This window comes from Pseudorca crassidens, chromosome 3 (assembly GCF_039906515.1).
Source record: "Pseudorca crassidens isolate mPseCra1 chromosome 3, mPseCra1.hap1, whole genome shotgun sequence".
Lineage (NCBI taxonomy): Eukaryota > Metazoa > Chordata > Mammalia > Artiodactyla > Delphinidae > Pseudorca > Pseudorca crassidens.
The window spans coordinates 142,404,777-142,424,955 of record NC_090298.1 but is presented as its reverse complement, the minus strand read 5'-3'; the positions used below and the strand labels follow the sequence as shown (position 1 = coordinate 142,424,955).

The following is a 20,179-nucleotide window of genomic DNA, read 5'->3' as shown; positions in this document are numbered from 1 at the left end:
CATTGGCAGAAGCCAGGTAAATGGCCTGGGGTCTTTCACTGAAAGGAAAACACCACAAAAAGAACCGGTCGCACAAATAGTCAGCGAATGAACTGAATTAGATGCGTGTCTTGGAGGGGTGGTTGGCTTGGACACTCAGAGACTATGGAGTCAGTCAAAGCCCTGCCTGCCTCTTTACCAGCTGTGTGCCTTCGGACAAGTGACTTAACCTCTCTGAACCTGAGTTTCACCATCTGTCAAATGGGCATAATAAGAATCTCTGCCTCACAAAGATATTAAATTATCTGTGGGTGCTCAGTAAATGGAAAAGGTCAGTGTCCTGGCCTCTGGTCCAGGTCACCTTCCCCCTCACCGTGATGCTTGAGTGATGACATTCATCATAAGAAAATGTCTACTTTGATGCCACCATCCCTTTCTGGGCTGGTAGACACACATTGAAAGGGTAGGTGGGGCTCTTCAGTCACAGTTACAGAACCTGCCCCAAATTCCAGACAATATTTGAGTCTGTTCACCTCTCAGGTGGTGCAGAGGGGACCCCCACCCCCCCAGGAGGCTGCAGTGCTTGGGACAAGATGAGCTTGAGAACAGAAGTGAAAATGAAAACAATCCTGGCTTCTGGCCCCTCGTGGCTCAGAAGAAATGAAAGAGTGGGACAAAAACTCAGACCACCAGCAGCCCAGGGCCTTTCTCTCTAATGAACAGCCTCAACCAGAAATCTGTTAACTGCCTTAAGAGGCTCTTACCAAAGGTCCAGCCCACTGTGGGGAAATAGTTAGAAATCTGCAACCGCAAAGATCAAAGACACCCTGGAATGGTATTGCAAAGGTGGAAGTATTTTCTGCTGCAAATGCCCGGGCACTCAAGCCATCTCTTTGAAAAGCCCTAAGGGTGGTTTCTTTCTCTATAGGAAAAGTGAAATAGTAACAACTGAGAACAGGGATTCTGGAGTCAGACAGACTGGGGTTCAAATCCTGACTTTTCCACTTGGTGATGTTGAGACTTTGGGTAACTTAACTTTTCCGAGCCTGGGTTTCTGCATTTGTAAAATGAGGAAAAGGTCCCTTGCCACAGGATGTTGCAATAAAGCATAAGTGAGAGGATGTGCGGAGAGCCCCAGGCGTGTTATGAAGTAAGCATCCTACAGATGTTAATGAGGGAGAGAGGCCTCATTGATTGATGGCTGACTGGGATCCAGAGATCTGGGGTCCCAGATGCTACCGGTTCCCTGGGCAACCTCGGGCCTGTTGATTGAACCTTCAGGGCTGCCTAGTGCCTTCAAAACTGAATCCAAACTCCTTAGCACGCCACCCACAGCCACAATTCCACCCCCACCCTGAGAATCAGCTGGAGAGGTTGGCAGAGGCCAGATCATGCAGGGCCAGGCTTGGCAGGCACTGGCATCTTTATGCAGACAACAGGGGAAGCATTGGAGGGGCCTGGCCTGACCGGCCCAAGGCCTGCGCAGTGACTGGGGAGAGAGGTCCCTGAGGGTGATGAGCTTGGAGCGGTGGACTTACAATTAAGGGGCTCCTGACTGAGCAGACCGAGCGCCAGCCCTGGCCTGGAGCCCTGATCAACCAGGTCCCGCTCCTAAGCGCCCCCTGAGCACACAGCTGCCTTTCCTTTGCTGTTGTTCCCTCTACCCCGTGTGCCCTCCCTCTTCCCTTCTCCACCCGCCAAACCGTGTGGCCTGGATGTTAGTTTGGCAATAGGTGACATCTACCCCAGGTAAGAAGATTCAAAAGGTTCCGAAGGACATATGGTGAAAGAAGTCTTCCCCCCACTCTTTGCCCAGCCCCCATATCCCTCCCTGGAAGCAATCAGTCCCTTTGCACACGTGCCCTTCCTGGGCCAGTCTGTGTGTCAATGCATGACTGCACACACACGTTTTCCCCTTAGGCATGTCACACTCCACACATGTGGAATCCATCCCACATCAGCCCGAAAGCCTGCGACAGTCCTTTTTTTTTTAATTCTAATTTTATTTATTTATTAATTTATTTTTCTTTGCGGTACGCAGGCCTCTCACTGTTGTGGCCTCTCCCGTTGCGGAGCACAGGCTCCGGACGTGCAGGCTCAGTGGCCATGGCTCACGGGCCCAGCCGCTCCGAGGCATGTGGGATCTTCCCGGATCGGGGCACGAACCCGTGTCCCTGCATCGGCAGGCAGACTCTCAACCACTGCGCCACCAGGGAAACCCTAATTTTTATTTATTTTTTATTGACGTATAGTTGATGCACAATATGATGTAAGTTACAGGTATACAATATAGTAATTCACAATTTTTTGATTAAACTCCATTTATAGTTATTATAAAATATTGGCTATATTCCCTGTGTTGTACAATATATCCTTGTAGCTTATTTTATACATAATAGTTTGTACCTCTTAATCCCCTACCCCCATATCACCCCTCTCCCCTTCCCTCTCCCTACTGGTAACGACTAGTTTGTTCTCTATAACTGAATCTGCTTCTTTTTGTGGAAAATGGTGTGGAGGTTTCTCAAAAAACTGTAAAAAGACATATGACCCAGCAATTCCACTCTTGGGTATATATCTGAAAACAACAAAAACACTAATTTGAAAAGACCCATGCACCCCAGTGTTCATAGCAGCACTATTTACAATAGCCAAGGTATGGAAGCAACCTAAGTGTCCATCAACAGGTGAATGGATAAAGAAGATGTGGTACATATATACAACGGAATAGTACTCAGCCATAGCGAAGAACGAAATCTTGCCATTTGCAGCAACGTGGATGGACTTGGAGGGTATTATGCTATGTGAAATAAGTCAGGCAGAGAAAGACAAATACTGTATGATATCACTTATATGTGGAATCTAAAAACTACAACAAACCAGTGCAACAGTCCTTTTGATGACTGCACTGCATACTGTCACCACAGGCAATTTTACACCATTTCCAGGTCACACGACAAATTCCCAGGAGTGCAACTGCTGGGTCAGTAGTCTGTTTTTAACATTCATGGGGTTTTCCAGGCCCGATAAAACGTTGCCGTCTGCACACACATGTGCACACACACACACGTGCACACACACACACATGCACACAGCTGTCACCGGCCACCACCCACAGCATCAAACCTCCTTCCCCCAGTTTGCACAGCCTCTTGCTGCCCCCATCACGGGCCCTGCGACTCACCGCTAGGCTGTGTCTGAACCGCCGAGGGCTGGGACCCCCCTCGTCCTTTAGGTTAGTCTCCCGGCCCTGGGCCCACATCTTGCCCTGGGCTCCTGTGTGAAGGTAAGAAGGGGCCCCAAAGCGCCGTCGGCCTTTCGGAAGTGGAGCTGCAGCCACCGTCCGGGCCTCAGTCATATGGGTCACCATCCCCTGTGCGGCGGCCACTGTGGGGTTTGGAAGGCTTGTCTTCCCTCCTTAAAGAATGAAAGTCACCCGCTGACGTAACTCCCACCTCTCAGGCCCCTTTGGGACTCCTGCCAGGGGCAGAGCTCCTGAGGGTCTGATGCTGCCGCCAATTGCTGATGCCCTCGGCACCAGGTACCCAGGACGTTCAAAACGGCCAATGACAGGGGGAGCGTCCTGAGACATTACGGCTCATAAAGCTGAGGGACTGCCTGCCAGGGGCCCAGTGACACCAGCATCTCATTACCTGTGGTGGTAACTGGGAGCGGCCAGCAGGGCCCAGCTGGGCTGACCCCCGTGCCGCTCCCCCCAGCGCCTGATGTCCCAGCAGGATTAGCCAGACCGGAGCAGTCTTCTGCCTTGCAGTCACATCAGCCTCCACTCACACTCCCCCCTCCACCCCCAAGGCTTCCCATGGTTCTGTGGTTAAAATCCACCATCTCTCTGCCTCCAAGTGTTTATAGGGGCTGTTCTCTGTGGCATCTGCTTGTTCCCCGTTTTCACTGAGTTACCTTTTTCCTGTCTGTACAGATCTCAACTCACATATCCCCCAACCCAAGTCAGGTCTCCACACGACATATTCCTGTGGCTCCCTACGCTGCCCCTTTATATAACTGTCAACACACTGCAGTTAAATCAGCAGCTCTGCCGTGAGTTACTTCACGTTCGCCCCACGCCAAGCTGTCGTAGAAGCTCCAGGATGTGTCTGCCGGGCTCACCGCTGTACCCCAGCACCCAGCACAGTGTCTGCCTCTAAACGGCACTCCATAACTATATGGAACATACGTGAATGCTATTTCCTGGTTGTGCCGCTTTAGATAATAATAGAACATAATATCTATTATTATGAAATAATAATCTTATACTATTATTATGTATCATGTAACCTGCCATGCGCCAGGTACTAAGTGTTTTACAGACCTTTACTCTCTGCATTTTCACATTCACCAAGTGAAGAAGGACATATTATTATACCCATTTTACAAATGAGAAAACTAAGGCTGGGAGAAGTTGCAGTCTTGTGCCCGAGGTCACAGAGTTATTAAATGACACCACTGGGATTAAAACCCAGATCTGTCCAATGTCTAAGTCCTTGCCTTTCAGCCCCTGGGGCTCCCTTCGCTTCTCTGAGTGTCAGTTTTTGCAGAATAAGGATCAAACGACCTACTCCACAGACTTGCCCACCGGCTCCCCCAGAAGGTCCCTGGCACGCAGTGGTTACCTGCTGAATATCGTTTAAAGAAAACAGTTGTAAATGATTGCCTGGAAAATCAGATTCATCTTCAAGGTCAAGTGAGAAACCCAAAGGAGCCTTAACTGATTTCCCCAAATTGCTGGCTACTCCCCCAGTGGCTGTGCCTGGGGTAACAGTAAAAGGGAGCTTCATTTTAATTCCTAATGAAAAGAGAAAAGTGTTGGACTTGTTTTGATAAAATTTGATGGGAGGAGACTCCAGCCCCCAGACTAGTTAATCTTCTAGATGACTTCACCCCTCTGTTGGCAAACAGAACGTACCACCTGTGGCATCTCTTCTGGGATTTTGTGGGTGAGGATCAGTGAGAGGGGAGTTGGAGCATCAGGCAGACCCAGTTGGCCTTTGGGCTATACCTCCGCCGGTAAGGTGACCTTCAACCCTTCAAGCCCCCATTTTCTTTGCTGCCACAGGGGAGGGTTGAGGAGGGTAATGATATTCTGTATTCCACCCACCACAACTCGTTCCTAGGGAGACACATTCTGATGGGGAATCACCAAGGACCACACTCAAAGGAGAATTTTCCTAGGGCCCTGGAAACTCAGAATTCTACCCACTGGGGTTAAAGAACCCCTCCTTCCTGTGCACCCCAGAAATCACAAGCCTCTGCCAGAGGTGGGTATAAGTGGGAGGTAAAAGTGAGAGGGGATGAAGCAAGAAGACTCTGGAAGACTTCCTGGAGGAGGTGACAGAGGAAGCCAAGTCTTGAAGGAAGAGTGAGAGTTCCCCAGACATGGAAGGGAGGAAGGGCACTCCAGGCAGTGAGAAGAGCATGTGCAAAGGCACAGAGTAAGAATGGGCCTAGGACTTTCAAAACCAGGAGGAATTAAATGCCACCAGAGCTGTTTCTCAAAGTGTTGTCCAACTAAAGGGCACTCGGCAGCAGGAGCTAAGGCTAAAGAGAGAAGACAGAACCAGGTCACGAAGAACCTTAAATGTCACATCAAAGATCTATCTATACTTAAAGGCAACCAAGGCTGGTATTGGGAAGTGATCAAAGCAGACTTCCCCGGGCGGAGCCCAGCACAGTGGGTTTAATACACACCTGTGAGCACAGTGAGTGCATTTAACATACTCAGCTGTGGCTGCTCTTCAGGGCCAATTGGCCACTGTGGCCTCCCAGAGGCACTTGATGAGATGAGTCAGACTGAGCGGGGCCCTGCCTCTTGTTACCGCCGCATTTGCTAGGTGATGACCGTAGGTGAAGGTCAGAAGACTCCCCAGGGAGCAGTGAGGGGCACAGCAACCCATGAGCAAGTTCTCCAGAAAGTGCCTTTTCAGAGGTCCTTAAGGCAAAGATGAGATGATGTAAGAGGAAGCAGTGTGACACATAGAACTGCAGCATCTGTGGTCAACCTGCGAGATGGGGAGAGGAAGTGGCTGAAGCCGGTTTTAATGAATTCCGTATCATTTTCACACGCACACACACACTCTGTGTACCCTGGACCTCTCCCTTAGACAACAAGAAATGTTTGCTGGATGGATGGATGGACAGGACAGATGGATAGGTGGATGGAAGGGGGAGAGAGGTGGTCCAGATCCAGGACCTGCTTGCGGACAGACACAGAGCCATATTAACAATGCAAGGTGACAGCCGTATAACTCAGTACAAAGTGCAGGAGAGGGTGCCCCTGCCTGCAGGCATTCAGGACGGGTTCAGGGTGCCCCTGATTTTGGAAAGTTCACTTTACCCCACTTCTCTTTTACAAAAGACCTACATTAGTACCTGTTTTTGCTAACTGAAAGAAACCCAAGGAGGATTTTTGCTTTGATGAAAAAAAGTGAAAAGCAAAAATAGCATTCAGGTTTGTCTTGCGGTAAGCCATTATAGAGGCAGCCTGCACCCCAAGCATAAGGTGGCGCCCCTCAGAGCTCCTTCCCCAGGAACCACAATCAGCATCTCAGCATCGAGCCCCCGTAGCTGTGAACTGTGTCTGAGCATCTGTGCTTTATCTCGATTTATTTTGTGCATCCGTTGGCAAGATGTGTCCTAAGGTAACTTCTTCTTTGCTTTACGCCATTTCAGCTTTCTAAAGGTTTCAAAAGAATGCTGTACTTTCAGATTGGGGCGGGTTGGTGGGGGGAAACGTGTTTGAGCCAGGCCTTGAAAAGGGAGTAGTTGACTGAAGACAGGGAAGAATGGGACTCCAGGTGAGAAGACAGCAAAGGCAAAGGCAGGAGGGAAGAGACGTGCTGCATTTGGGCAAAGTCCTGGTTGCCTGAACGGCAGAGTTAGGGGGACAATTACAGGGCTGTTTGGTGAGGTCCACTTAGAAGAACAAGTTGAAGTCGGGTGCAAGAACGGGCATGAGGGCAGGCTGGAAGGGTGTGAGCTGAGTTTGAATCCAGGCTCTCTGGACACTTAATGGGGTGAGACGTCACTTGGCCTCTCCAAGCCTTGCTCTCTTCAACTGTTAAATAGAGACAGTGATTCCCCTCGCTTGGGGGTTATTGTGAGGATGAGATGATATTTCACTTAATATGTATGATATCACCTTGCCCAGGACTCTTCTACAGTACAGACGTGCCATCCTTGGTTGAACCATTCCCCTGCTGATGGACACTCGGGTTGTCTCCCATTCTTTGCCACTTGCACACCTGCTGACGCAGACGTCCTTCTTCACGGCTCTTCTCATGGTGGTGGTTGTATTGCCACAGCCTAGGTTCCCAAAGGAATGAGTTAGATCTAAGTGATCCAGAGGGGTGTCCGTTATATAATAGGAATTTTAAGAGAAATGAGGAAAAGAAGTAGCAATGTAATGTGTGCAGTGTGTATAAAACAGTGTCCTGCATGGGTCTGGTACCTGCAGAGCCTCAGAGAAAGAATGTATGGTCTCCATCACACCAAATGGTGAGCAACGGTCACCTCCCTGGTGTGAGGGCTTGGGTATGTGATGGCCCAAATAGTTGGCCCTTCCTGTATACCTCAGGACCCTTGGTTTACTGCAATAAGCATGTCATTGCTTTTAACATTTGAAAGGGAAGTTCAAGAAAGTGTTTTTTTATATGAACCGTGATAGTGACAATGACGGTGATCATGGTAACAGTGATCTTGGGGGTGCCTTGACCCTCTAGGGCCATCATTCTACCCACAGATTGGCAAAAGATCCTGCCTTCACAAAGGTCACTGGAAACTTCTGGGACTTAGGCTGCAAGACAGAAACATGACAGGGGTGGTTCTTATTTGAAACTCCAAGAAAAAAGGAACCACCACTCTAGCCCAGCCTGCTAGAGTGGCAGAGGGTGACCAGGAGTTGGTGATCCCTGCACCAACACAGTGGTTATGACTAAATGATGCCTCTCGTATTCAGGTTGCAAAACCCCTCCAGGCAAGAACCTAGGAGAGGCTTAATTTATGTCAGATGGTAATGAGCTTGTTTCTGAGAGGGGTTCCGCTGTCAGCCTGATTTTCTGCACACTCCCGGATCCCAGGAGATTGCCTGCTCTCTGGAAAACCAGGATCAGCTTGAGATAAAGGGTCCAGGAATCAATCAGGGCCTTAGCTTGTTTTGCATCAATTGGAATCATAGAATATCACCAGTAGGAAGGACTTTAATCTGAGATTTAACCAAGAAGTATTGCACGTGCAGCCATCCTGTTGAAGTGATGTTTGCCATGAGACAGGAGGTAAGAAGGAAGGAGGAAGGAAGGAACTAGAAACAACAGGAATACCTGTGATAGAGTGATGATAAATAAAGCACAGCCAGCCATCCTGGGGACTGTTATGCAGCCATTAGAGTGAGCTCTGTACCAGCTGACCTGGAAAGTGAGGTTTAGAGAGATGTTAAGAGCGGGTGTGGAGAGGGGCTGCAGTTGGCAGACTACGACAGCAGGCTAGATCTTGTCCTCTTCCTGGTTCTGTGCAGCCCATGATCTGAGAATAGCATTTACATTTTTAGCTGGGAAATTGTTTTAAAGAGTTTGAGAAAAAAAATTCAAAGAAGAAGAATATTTTGCAACACGTGAAAATGATGTAAAATTCAAATTTCAGTGTCCATAGTAAAGTCTTCTTGGAGCACAGCCATGATCACTCATCTGCACATTGTCTGTTGGAGGTGCTTTCACACTAAACAAGAATTCAGTAATTGCAGCAGAGACCTTGAAGGATGCAAACAGAAAATATGCGCCACCTGGCCCTTTCCTGAAAAAGTCTTCTGGCGCCGCATTTAGAGTACGGTGACATTTTGTAAAACGAGAGTGTGGAACACTGTTTTCGGCGCTTTATCGGAGTAAATGTATTACATTTGCTTATTTTTTCATTCATTTTATCATTTATTCATCATAGGCTTAATGCCTACTGGTGGGGCCAGGTACTGGGAGCTAGCAGTGAACAAGCAGATACAGCCCCTGTTTTCATGGAGCTTAGAGTCTGTGTCTAGATCTTTCTTTCTCTAGTATAAACAACCCTAGCCCCTCCAACCGTATCTCACATGATGACTTGGTGGTCCAGCCCCTTGCCTCCTGTCTCCCATCCTCCTCCCGCTATGTATCTTGATTGCTTCTGTCCCTTCTCAGGAGTGGTGCCGGACTGGTCCCATGCCTCCTGGCGTCTAGAAGGGAGGTCAAGGTCTAGAAGGGTTCGCCTTGAATCAGGTCACACTCTCGGTCTGGTTTCAACATGCTCAACACTCAATCTTTGCATTTCTAGCTCACGCTCTCCAGTGGACTCCAGAGGGAGAGGCAACAGTGCTAGACCCCCGTCATGTGGATGGGAGCAGCCACCCGCTATGGAGAAGGCTGCAGCCATGTCTCCACATGATGCCTCCCCAATAAAACCAAAGCCACCTCCAGACTCATGCCCCAGTGCGTCAGTCTCTATGCAAAACCTGGAGAGTGGAGATCTGTTCAGTCCCAGGAGGAAGCCGGCTCTGCCACGGGGTCATTTGAGGACTGGGGTTTGAACCAGGAACCTCGCTTCAAGGACTAGCTTTCCCTCATCTTCCTTCATGCTCATGCCCAACACCTCCTAAGAGACAGCTTTACTTATGTCTAGAAAAACAGCACTGGATCGGTCATTGCAGCCTCTCCACATCTGTACACTTCTCTTGGCTCTGTTGGGCAGCTTGGAGCCCAGTGGTGGACATAATTGACCCTTTGGGGAGCTGGAAGAGAAGCAGCCAGGGGCCGGAGGCAGGGGAAGGAGTCATAGGGTCCCAGGATGGCGTCCAATGGCACGACCTCTTCCTTTTGTCTGGACCCTGCTGCGTTGAAGATCACCGTCAGCGTGGTCCTCACCCTCTTCATCCTCATCACCATCGCCGGCAATGTAGTCGTCTGCCTGGCGGTGGGCTTGAACCGCCGGCTCCGCAGTCTGACCAACTGCTTCATCGTGTCCTTGGCCATCACTGACCTACTCCTCGGCCTCCTGGTGCTGCCCTTTTCGGCCTTCCACCAGCTGTCCTGCAGGTGGAGCTTCGGCAAGGTCTTCTGCAATATCTATACCAGCCTAGATGTCATGCTCTGCACGGCCTCCATCCTCAACCTCTTCATGATCAGCCTCGACCGGTACTGCGCCGTCACAGATCCCCTGCGCTACCCCATGCTGGTCACCCCTGTCCGCGTCACCATCTCCCTGGTCCTAATCTGGGTCATCTCCATCACCCTATCCTTCCTGTCTATCCACCTGGGGTGGAACAGCAGGACTGAGCCCAGCAGTGCCAATCACACCATCCCAAAGTGCAAAGTCCAGGTCAACTTGGTGTATGGCCTGGTGGACGGGCTGGTCACCTTCTACCTGCCTCTGCTGGTCATGTGCGTCACCTACTACCGCATCTTCAAGATCGCGTGGGATCAGGCCAAGAGGATCCATAATGTCGGCTCCTGGAGGGCAGCCACCATCAGGGAACACAAAGCCACAGTGACCCTGGCAGCCGTGATGGGGGCCTTCATCATCTGCTGGTTCCCCTACTTCACCGTCTTTGTTTACCGTGGGCTGAAAGGGGATAATGCCATCAACGAGACCTTCGAAGCCGTGGTTCTGTGGCTGGGCTATGCCAACTCAGCCCTGAACCCCATCCTGTACGCTGCTCTGAATAGAGACTTCCGCACAGCATACCAGCAGCTCTTCTGCTGCAGCCCCACCGACCACGGCACCCACAGAACTTCTCTGAAGTCCAACAGCTCTCAGCTGACGAGGATTCCAAGCCAAGGACCCAGGTGGCAGGAAGAGAGGCCCCTGAGGCTCCAGGTGTGGAGTGGGACAGAGGTCACGGCCCCCCAGGGAGCCACAGACAGGTAACTGCCCCGGCAGCTTGTGTGTGGGACGGGGCACAGGGACGGGGTCCCACTCATGGTAACAGCTGTTCCCGAGGCGCTGCTTTGGATGTTATGTGCTGGGAATTCTTCATGAGCACTTGGCAAACCTCGTGTTATTCCATCCTCCCAAACACCCGCTGAGGTAGAACTTTTTACCTCCATTTTTAAAAGGAGTAAGTCAAATCGCAGAGAACTTGGCCAGGGCCACACAGCTGGGATCTGGATAGAGCTCCCCTGACTCAGAACTGGTGGACCTTTTTCCTAGCTACCTTGTCCTTAAAATCAGGAGTCCTAAGTTTGAGTTCCAACTCGGCCACTTAGTTAATGGTCATAAGTGTTCACCTAAATCTGCCAGGATGGCCCTCAAATGGCCATGGAATAATGCTGCTGCCTGGGGGTTAAATCAGACCCCACTCAGCCCACCGTCACTGAGCACCTTTTATGCCTCAGCTCTTACTTTGGGGGTGCTCAAGTGGAGGGAGAAAGAGGACTGGCCAAGGTGGGAAGGCAAAGCCTTGAAAGCCAGGCTTGGACATTGTACTGTAGGTCTTAGGGGAAGATGGAAGGATTAGAAGCAAGGATGGGTATAACCCAAGCATCTCTCTACTTTGGAAAGAGGGCTCTGGTTGTCCCCTAAGACATGGACCAGAAGAATGAGATGGGGACAGCAGTGAAGGGGGGATGTGGTACTGGTCCATGAGAGAGAAGAGAACAGAGCAAAATCTAGGAGGCTATTAAAACATAGTCTTGTAGACCATTGGATGTCTGGGATGCAGGAGATGCAAGAGAGAGGATGCCCCAGGACTCCTCCCCCGAGAGGTACCCAGGCTGAAAAGATAAACAGGATTAGAATGACATTGAGATCAATTCACTGCTGACAAAACCCATGCAAGGTATTAAGGGGTACCTCACCAAAGACCTGAGTGGCCTGAGGAAGCTCACACATGGAGAGAAGGTTTATAGGTCTGAGCAAGCTCTATCTAGCTGTCGAGAGGAATAAATGAAAGGATGCTGGTAGAACATCTGACACATACAAATGCTCAATAAATGTCGCTTTCCTTTGTCTTCCCACAGACCATGCCTTTGCCCCCCAGAATGCTGGTCTGTGTGACTGACTCATCCATCCATCCATCCATTCATTCATTCACAAACATTTGTCAACTTCCTATCACATGCCAGGAACAGTGCTGAGCGCCAGGGATGTAGAAGTGACATTGTGGCATCTGTTTTGATGGACAGGTATGGCTAGTCAACTGTACAGCCTCGGTCTCAGCTCTGTGGCTTGAGCAAGTCTCTGCCCCTCTTGGGCCTCAGTTTCCTCATCTTGTAGAATGTGGGGTCTGTCCTCAAGCAGCCTGCCCAGAGCCACCTGAAGCACACATGTGCTAAGGGGCACCAACAGGCTCTACGACCCCCGGTAGGATACTTGTCCTCTCTCGACCTTTGAGCATCAGACTTGAGAAAAGCTTGCATGGACTCTGCACACTCACACCCTCTGGGTGCTAGTCCCTGTGGAGCATTGTGGGGATGAAACTGCCCAACTGGACCCCTCGGCCTTGTGTCCCTCTGGTCCTTGTAGGAACCAGGTGTGGAGGGTCCCGCCATAGACTTTGGTCCCGGGCCCTCCACCCGTCCACTGCTATCCTTATGGAGCATGCTTCATTGCTCCTGCAACCAGCCTCCTCCAGGCCTCCCTGCCTCTAGACTCTCCCTCTCAAATCCATCCTCCAAGCCACCTAAAGGCATCTCTCCAAAATGCAGACAGGAAGGCTTCCACGTCTGGCCTTGATAGATAAGATGACCCTGTCCTCCCACACTGCCTCATTCAGGAAGCAGACTCTGGTACAAAGCAAATTTAGTTCACAAAACAAACAAAGGACAAAGCACGGGGTGCGGACTCTAGAGAAGGCTGTTGACACTGTTCATTCTGGTTGCCATCCCACTTCCCACTGCTCTTACCTGTGGGACCCGGGTTAATAGGCTGCCTCTACCCCCAATCCTTAGGGAGCCACGCAGCAGGCACTCACCAGCAATGGCCAGGCCTCACTGAACACCCACTAGGTACCAGTTTTAGGTTTGCCACTATTTCTATGTATTAATCTTTCTGTGACGGCATCTCATCCCCACCCCTGTACCAGATGCTAGGGTACAAAGGGAAATAAAGCCAGCCCCCCATCTCATGCCACCGCCTGTCTGGTTGAGGAAGAGACTGGCCACGTTTCAGAGCAGCACGTGCCCAGGCTTGAAACCCAGTGTGCAGGGCAGCCAGAGGAGGCAGCACCTGGCCCAAAGAGCCCATCCCCGGGAGCAGACCTCTGAGCTGAGCCTCCAATGTGGAGGGGAAAGACCCGTTCCTCCAGGGTGGCACGCTGGGGCAGGGAGCGTCCATCTCCTCTTCTGATCATCACAGCCACCCTGGCCACCAAGGCCAGCTGAGAGGCCGTGCCTGCCTGGGTCACACACAGCAGCCGCGGAGCAGAGGGGTCCGGCAGAGAAGGCTGGGGAGCCAGCTGAAGGGCCTTATACTATGGTTGGGGGCATGGGGATCCAGGAAGCCAGGAACAGCCCGAGTTTGATTATCCAGTAGAGGCTGCCAGGGCGACTGGGGACTTGGGTGGCCCTCCATAAGGTTGGCTTCCAGCTTCCCTGATGACCAATAGTGTGTCCTTCCTGCTTCCCGTCTGGGAACAAAACCCAGCATTGGCCTGACAGAGAGCCCTTATCCCTGCCAAGGGGCCAGGTGTCTGCCCTTGGTTGGTGATGGCGGACGTTGCAGGGGATTCGGGCGGGGGAGCGGCACAGTCGCACAAGGGGAGACTCCAAGAGACAGTGGCTGAGCTGTCTGGTCCTCCCTGCCCTGAGGCCAGCCAGCAGTCATCTCCCCAGCAGGATGCTCTGTCTGCCCCTTCCTGATCCCATTGTCCACCCTTACCCTGCCCCTCGTCACCTCTACCCTTCTCTGATCCCAGCTCCCCAACCTCACCCCTTCTGCTCCACCGACCCTGCTCAGTAACCCCCACTGCTTCTACTGAATACAGGCCTGCATTCGTTTCCGAGGTGGGGCTGCTGTAACAAATGACGGCGAACTTGGTGACTGGAAGCGAGACAGATTTCTTTTCTTACAGTGTGGGAGATCAAGATGTTGGTAGGGCTGGTTCCTTCTGGAGGCTTCAGAGGAGAATCCATCTCCTTGCCTTTTCTGGCTTCTGGGGGCCACCCGCCCTCCTTGGCTTATGGCCCCTTGCTCACATCACGCTGACCTCTCGCCTCCATTGTCACATCGCCTTCCCCTCTTCGGCAGCCAAATCTCCCTCTGCCTCCTTCTTTTAATAAGGGCACTTGTGATTCCATTTAGGGCCCACTGGGATAATCCCGGATGACCTCCCCATCCCAAAGTCCTTAACTTAATCACATCTGCAAAGTCCTTTTTGCCATATAAGATGACTTTCTCAGGTTCCAGCGATGAGGATGTAGACGTCTGGGGTCCACGTTCAGCTACCACAAGTCCCAGCTCCCCATCTTAGCACGGGAGACCCTTCATGATTTGGCCCCTGACCACCTCCCGACACCATCCCCAGGCCCACACCCACCCTCCAGCCCCTTCTGCCCCCACCGAAACAAACCACTGAGAGTTCATTCATTCGCAAGCACTCACCGAGAATTTGCCACATGCCAGCACTGTTGGGGGTGTAGCGGTGAGCCATGCAGAGGCCCTCTTCCCAGAGGTTCTCAAAACGTGGGCCCCCAGCCAGCAGCAGTCTTCTGGGAGCAAAGTAGCTGACGTCGGGCCACACAGCCTCATCCGTCCGTGGCAGAGCTAGGATTCCGGCCCAAGCCCGTCTGACCCCAAAGCCAGGCTCTTTCCGTGAGGAAGTGCTGAATGGACATGAATTTAGCCCAGGCTCTGAGTGCTACTTCCATAGACAGCAGATGGGGAAACTAAGGCCCAGGAAGGCAAGTGACCTGAGGCCCAGAGCAAGCTGGGGTTGGGGCAGGGAGTAGACCCTGTACCTCTGGACCCCTGCCCAGGGCTCTTGGGTCTTTCCCCATACACTCCCTTGCCCTGCGTTATCTCCCCAGGCAGGGAGATAAGACTCCTGGGCACCAGCTGTCTCTCTCCGGGGTTGGAGGGGGGGCAGGCTGGTACTTCCTCCTCTCTGCAGAGGCCCTGTGCTTGCGGCTGTCACCCTCCCAGGGGCTGGAGTTTGAGCTCAGGAAGAAGAGGCACAAAGGGAGGCCAGGAGCCACAGGTGCCCCCCGACTGCCAGCTCTCTCCCCTCACAGGCCTCTTGCCAGCATTGCCAGGGCCCGCCCTCCTTCTGCTGCCAGTGAGACAGCATTTCGTCCAGCTGGGAATGGGCCTCTGCTCTGCCCTTCTGGTGCTCTTGGACTATGATACAGAGCTCTTATCCTGACCAACAAGGCCCTGCCCTGGCCGACGCTTTCCGCTGCCCTAACTCCTCCTCTGGGCCCCTCGGTCCTGTCCCCAGGCCACGCTTAGTCCCATCCCACGCACCCTCCTCTCAGCCCAAGGCAGTCTTCTTACCCGTCTTGGGACAGCCTCTCTGTTCTGTGTCTGCTCCCCAAGACCGCAAGCTCCCTGAGGGCAGGCTCACATCTCTGTTGGTCCCTGTCTAACACCTAGCACAGTACCTGGCACAGGACGCCCAGTAATATTTGTTGAATGAATAAGTGAATGAATATCTCATTCTAGGTCCCCAAGAGCCCTGAGAAGTGATTAATACCACCAGTCGCTTTAGAGATCAGGGAACCAAGTCTCGAAATGCCAAGTTCCAGGAACACAGTGGGAACTCAGAAATTCCTGGCTCCCTTTTCTAACTTTGACATCACTGTGGGCCTCCCGCCAAGTAGTGGTGTCAGCAGCGGGCCTCACAGAGGGATCCACCGGCCGCTGTAAATCATAGAGTCTGCGGGTGGAAAGACTCACACCCCTCACCCTGCCTCCCAGGAGAGATGAAGGGATCCCGGAACTGGGGTAGGAATCCAGACTTCAGACAACCTGGAAGCGGTCCATTGCGTCTCCACGCCATGTCCCCATTTGGCCAGGGTTTGGGGGCTGGGGAAGGGCAGAAGTGGCTTTATCTTCTGCTCAGAGTCTAGTCTGGTCTGGTAGAGGAGGCCGCAATTCCCTTAGCAGTAAAAAGGTTACATGACTGATGTACACACACTTCTTAAGAAGGAGGGGGCTTTGCTCAGAAAGGAAGTTTTGCATAATTTACCCTTTCAAGAGCCCAGACTTGTTTATTTGTATCATTTGGGTCCTGAAATAGTCTTAACATTTTGGCACATTGATTCCAGCATCTCTTAAGGGGCCTTTCTGAGCACTCTTTGCAGAGGCGCCCAGAGCAGCTGGTCCCCCTCCCTTCTCCCCCACCCCCACCCCCAGCCCCCGCCCTACCCCCAGCTAAGGGGCCTGGCTGTCCCCTGCACACTGGCATCCTGCTGGCTGCTGCTTTGTCACCTCTGCCTGGCTTGGTCACACCACAAGGCTCCTGGGGTGTCTTCCTGCCTCCGTGTGGAAGTTAGGGAGCCCGGTATGAGCCCTGGTCCCCCGCTAGTTAGGGGTTGGGTGATGTTAGACAAGTCATTGACAGTGTGAGCTGAAGTTTCCTTACCTATAAAACTATGATAATTATCAGACCTACTTTGCAGAATTGTGAGAATAAAATGGAGTCAGGGATACAGGCACTTAGCACAGTTCCTGGCCGGTGGCAGGTGCTTTAACAGACCAAACAGACATGAATTCTCCTTCTTTGCCATCCGTCTCTTTCTCTTTTTCTTTCTTTACATTTTGTCTCTTTTCTGTCATTTTCTATCTTTCTTTTCTATAACAGTTTTATTGAGATATACTTCACATGCTATACAATTCACTCATTTCAAGTGTACAGTTCACCGGTTTTTGGTCTGTTCACAGAGTTGTGCAACTATCACCTCAATCAATTTTAGAACATTTTCATCACCCCAAAGAAACCCTGTAGCCTTCAGCTCTCAACCTCCCGATCCCTGCATTCCCCAGACAACCACAAATCTACTTTCTATCTCTATAGGTGTGCCTATTCTGGACATTTCAGATAATCCGTGTGCTTTTTTTTTTTTTTTTGGTATGCGGACCTCTCACTGCTGTGGCCTCTCCCGCTGCGGAGCACAGGCTCCGGACGCACAGGCTCAGCGGCCATGGCTCACGGGCCCAGCCGCTCCGCGGCATGTGGGATCTTCCCGGACCGGGGCACGAACCCGTGTCCCCTGCATCGGCAGGCGGACTCTCAACCACTGCGCCACCAGGGAAGCCCCAATCCGTGTGCTTTCTTGCCTGGTTGTTTCACTTAGCATAATGCTGTTGAGGTTCTTTCTTTCTTTTCTGTCTGTTCTTCCTTCCTTTCCTTTTTCCGTTCTGTTTTGTGTTTTCTTTCCCTCCCTTCCCCCATTCCCTTCTGTGTCCATGGTCCCGTTTCTCCTTCACCGAGGGCTTGGGCTTTATGGCAGCTCTTGGCAGTTGGTAGGCCCTTGGGGAGGGGGCCGGGAGGCTGCATCCTGGACCCACAGGTGGCCCACGTTCCTACCTCCCGCCTGGGTGGGCTCGGAAAGGCCGTTCTCAGGCCTGCGGGGCCTGCACTTCTACACAGCTGCGGGCAGAACAGCGGGATGCAACAAGGTATTAACCCTTTTCATCTTCTGTCTCTCCAGAGAGTTTGGGGAGTGAGACCCCCTTCCCAGCCCTGGAGAGGAAATCATGGGAAGAGCAGAGGGAGAGGAGGTGGGAAGCCTTTTACAACCTCAAAAGTCAAGGAGAATAAATCGTGGCCCTCCCAGGAGTCACTCGAAAGGTAGAGAACCCCTCCTTTACCTCCCTGGTGATTGTGCCTTTGAAGAGAGCTGGAGGCCCCGCCAGTGCCCCGCCAGCCTCCCTCCCTCCCTGGCTTTGCACAGACCCCTGCCCCAGCCCTTTCCCCACCTTCCCTGCTGGGTCCTTGTGCCGAAGATCTGACAGGACTGCTATGGAGCTGCCTTTCCAGGGGCTGTGAAGGGGAGGGAAGGGGAACCATGCCTTCGGGGACGCTGCTAGTAGCTTTGTGCCCATGAGAAAAAGGTGAACACTCTAGGTGAACAAATTAAGAGAAAGCCCTTTCTCCAGGGGACCCAGCCCCAGGCCACACAGCTTGGCAAGCAGAAAGAGGTCTGGATTTCAGCCCCCATGCTCTTGTGCAGAGAACAACCTGCGCAACTACAGGGAGGCCCTGCAGACCTTCCAGACCCCTGGGAGACAGCAGGGTGGAGGGCGGGGCTCTGCGAGCCTCTTCTGCAAAGGGCCACATAGTAAATAAGTTAGCTTTGCGGCGCCTATGTTCATCACCACCACTCAACCCTGGTGGTACGGCGCAAAAGCAGCCCCAGACAATACTTAAGTGAATGGGGGTGGCTGCCTTCCAATAAAACGTTATTTATGGGCACCCAAATTGGAGTTCCATATCATTTTCACCAGTCACAAAATGTTATTCTTCTATGCACCTTTTTTTTCAACCATTTCAACAAAATAGGTGGTGGGCTGAGTTTGGCCCACAGGCTATCGTCTGCCAACCGCTGGTGTAGGGGAAAGGAAAGGGTGCCAATTCCAGCCCCAGCACTTGCTGGCTCCTTGACTTTAGGCAGGTGGCTTGCCCTCTCTGAGCCTCAGCCTGCTCATCTGCAAAATAGGGATAAAAATACCTCCCTGTGAGGACTGTGATGAGCCTTAGCACCGATTTGTGCAAAGCTCCCGACACAGGATAGATGCTTGTAAGGGGTCATTTTTCTTTCTTCCTTTCTTTTCCCTTTATTTCTTCCTGCCCCCCTCCCTCCTTCCCTCCCTCTCTTCCTTCCTTCCTTCCTTCCTTCCTTCCCTCCTTCCGTCCTGTGGCCCCTCTGTAAAGGAGCAGCTGAAAAGTCCATGGCAGGCTCTGTGGACTTGTGTCTCAGCTGTACCACTGAATCGCTCAGTTTGGACCCTGACCCTGAGCCTCATGTCCCTCCTCTGAAAATGGGGGGCTTAGATCCAACTCAGGGGACCATTCCAACACTAATTATACATAAATGCTTAACAAGAGAGAGAAGTTATGCCAAACCCCCAACTGTATTTGTGTCAAAAATCTTCTGGCGAGGGCGAGGGGGAACCTGTTTCTCATACTAATGAATCACCCTGAGTATGCAGGCAAATTCAGTAAAACATATCCTTGTCACAACCTGAGCTTTGAGTGCAGGGGTCACAGGCAGGTAGGGATGCAGATTGGGTACAGGACAGAGCTCCTAGAGAGACCCAGCCTGGCCGACTGGGGACCGGGGCTTCTCACTGCCTCTGCCACGGACAGGCTGTATGGCCTTTAGAAGATCACATCCCTCTCTGAGCCCCAGTTTCCTCATCTGTCAAAGAGAGCTAAGGCTTCCAGCAGATGTCACTGCTCTTAAAGAAACAGCAGTAAGTCACAGGGCTCTCTGTTTTAGGGTGATGCTGTGTTCATTAAACCTACAGCAGCTGTTTGAGGTAGTGTCAGGGGACGGGGACAGGGTGTGCCTGAGACCCAATGGGTATTTTAGGGTGTCCTTTTTTTAAAAAAAATAAATTTATTTTATTTATTTTTATTTTTGGCCGCCCTGGATCTTCGTTGCGGTGCGCGGGCTTCTCATCGCAGTGGCTTCTCTTATTGTGGAGCACGGCGCGCGGGCTTCGGTAGTTGTGGCGCACGGGCTTAGTTGCTCCGCGGCATGTGGGATCTGCCTGGGTCAGGGCTCGAACCCGTGTCCCCTGCATTGGCGGGCAGATTCTCAACCACTGCGCCACCAGGGAAGCCCTAGGTTGTCCTTTTAATGCAAGGCTGAATAAATCTTTGTGTCTTCTTCTCCCAGCCTGAGGCTCCCTTGAGAAGTGAGGACCATTCCCTCCCTGCCCATCTCTGGGCAGGGAGGTGGGGGGCAGGGGAGTTTGTCCCAGTTCCCAAAAGTGGCATGTGGCTCTGCTTGTCCACATCTGATCGTGCAGAAGGCTGCAGCTTGCAGGGAGGGCCACAGGCTTTGGGACTCACGGGCGGGTGGACGAGACTCAGGCCTTCCTCATTCCAGGACTGAGCACATGCCAATGTCACCCAGGGACAGACGCTCTGGGTGGGCAGCAGGGCATTCCCCAGCACCCAGAGGATTGGAGGGAACTTCCCTTTTCCACACTGACTTGGGAAACACAGAATATTTATAAATACTTCATCATCATTGAAATGGAACGCTGACAGTCAAAGAGAAAC

The 20,179-nt window shown here is 52.0% G+C and overlaps 1 protein-coding gene across 4 annotated transcripts in view; it reads left to right on the top strand.

Annotated features, from left to right (window-relative positions):
* Positions 1 to 20,179, top strand: part of HRH2 (histamine receptor H2) — a 48,484-nt gene that overhangs the window by 15,726 nt on the left and 12,579 nt on the right. For 3 of the 4 annotated variants that reach the window (XM_067732805.1, XM_067732806.1, XM_067732807.1), the window contains one exon: positions 9,286 to 10,871. In XM_067732805.1, coding sequence (XP_067588906.1) covers positions 9,796 to 10,871 — 1,076 coding nt within the window. In that variant the 5' untranslated portion in view covers positions 9,286 to 9,795. Of the gene's footprint in view, positions 1 to 9,285; positions 10,872 to 17,597; positions 17,738 to 20,179 lie in introns of all 4 variants that reach the window. The other variant, XR_010942299.1, reaches the window with a different exon arrangement.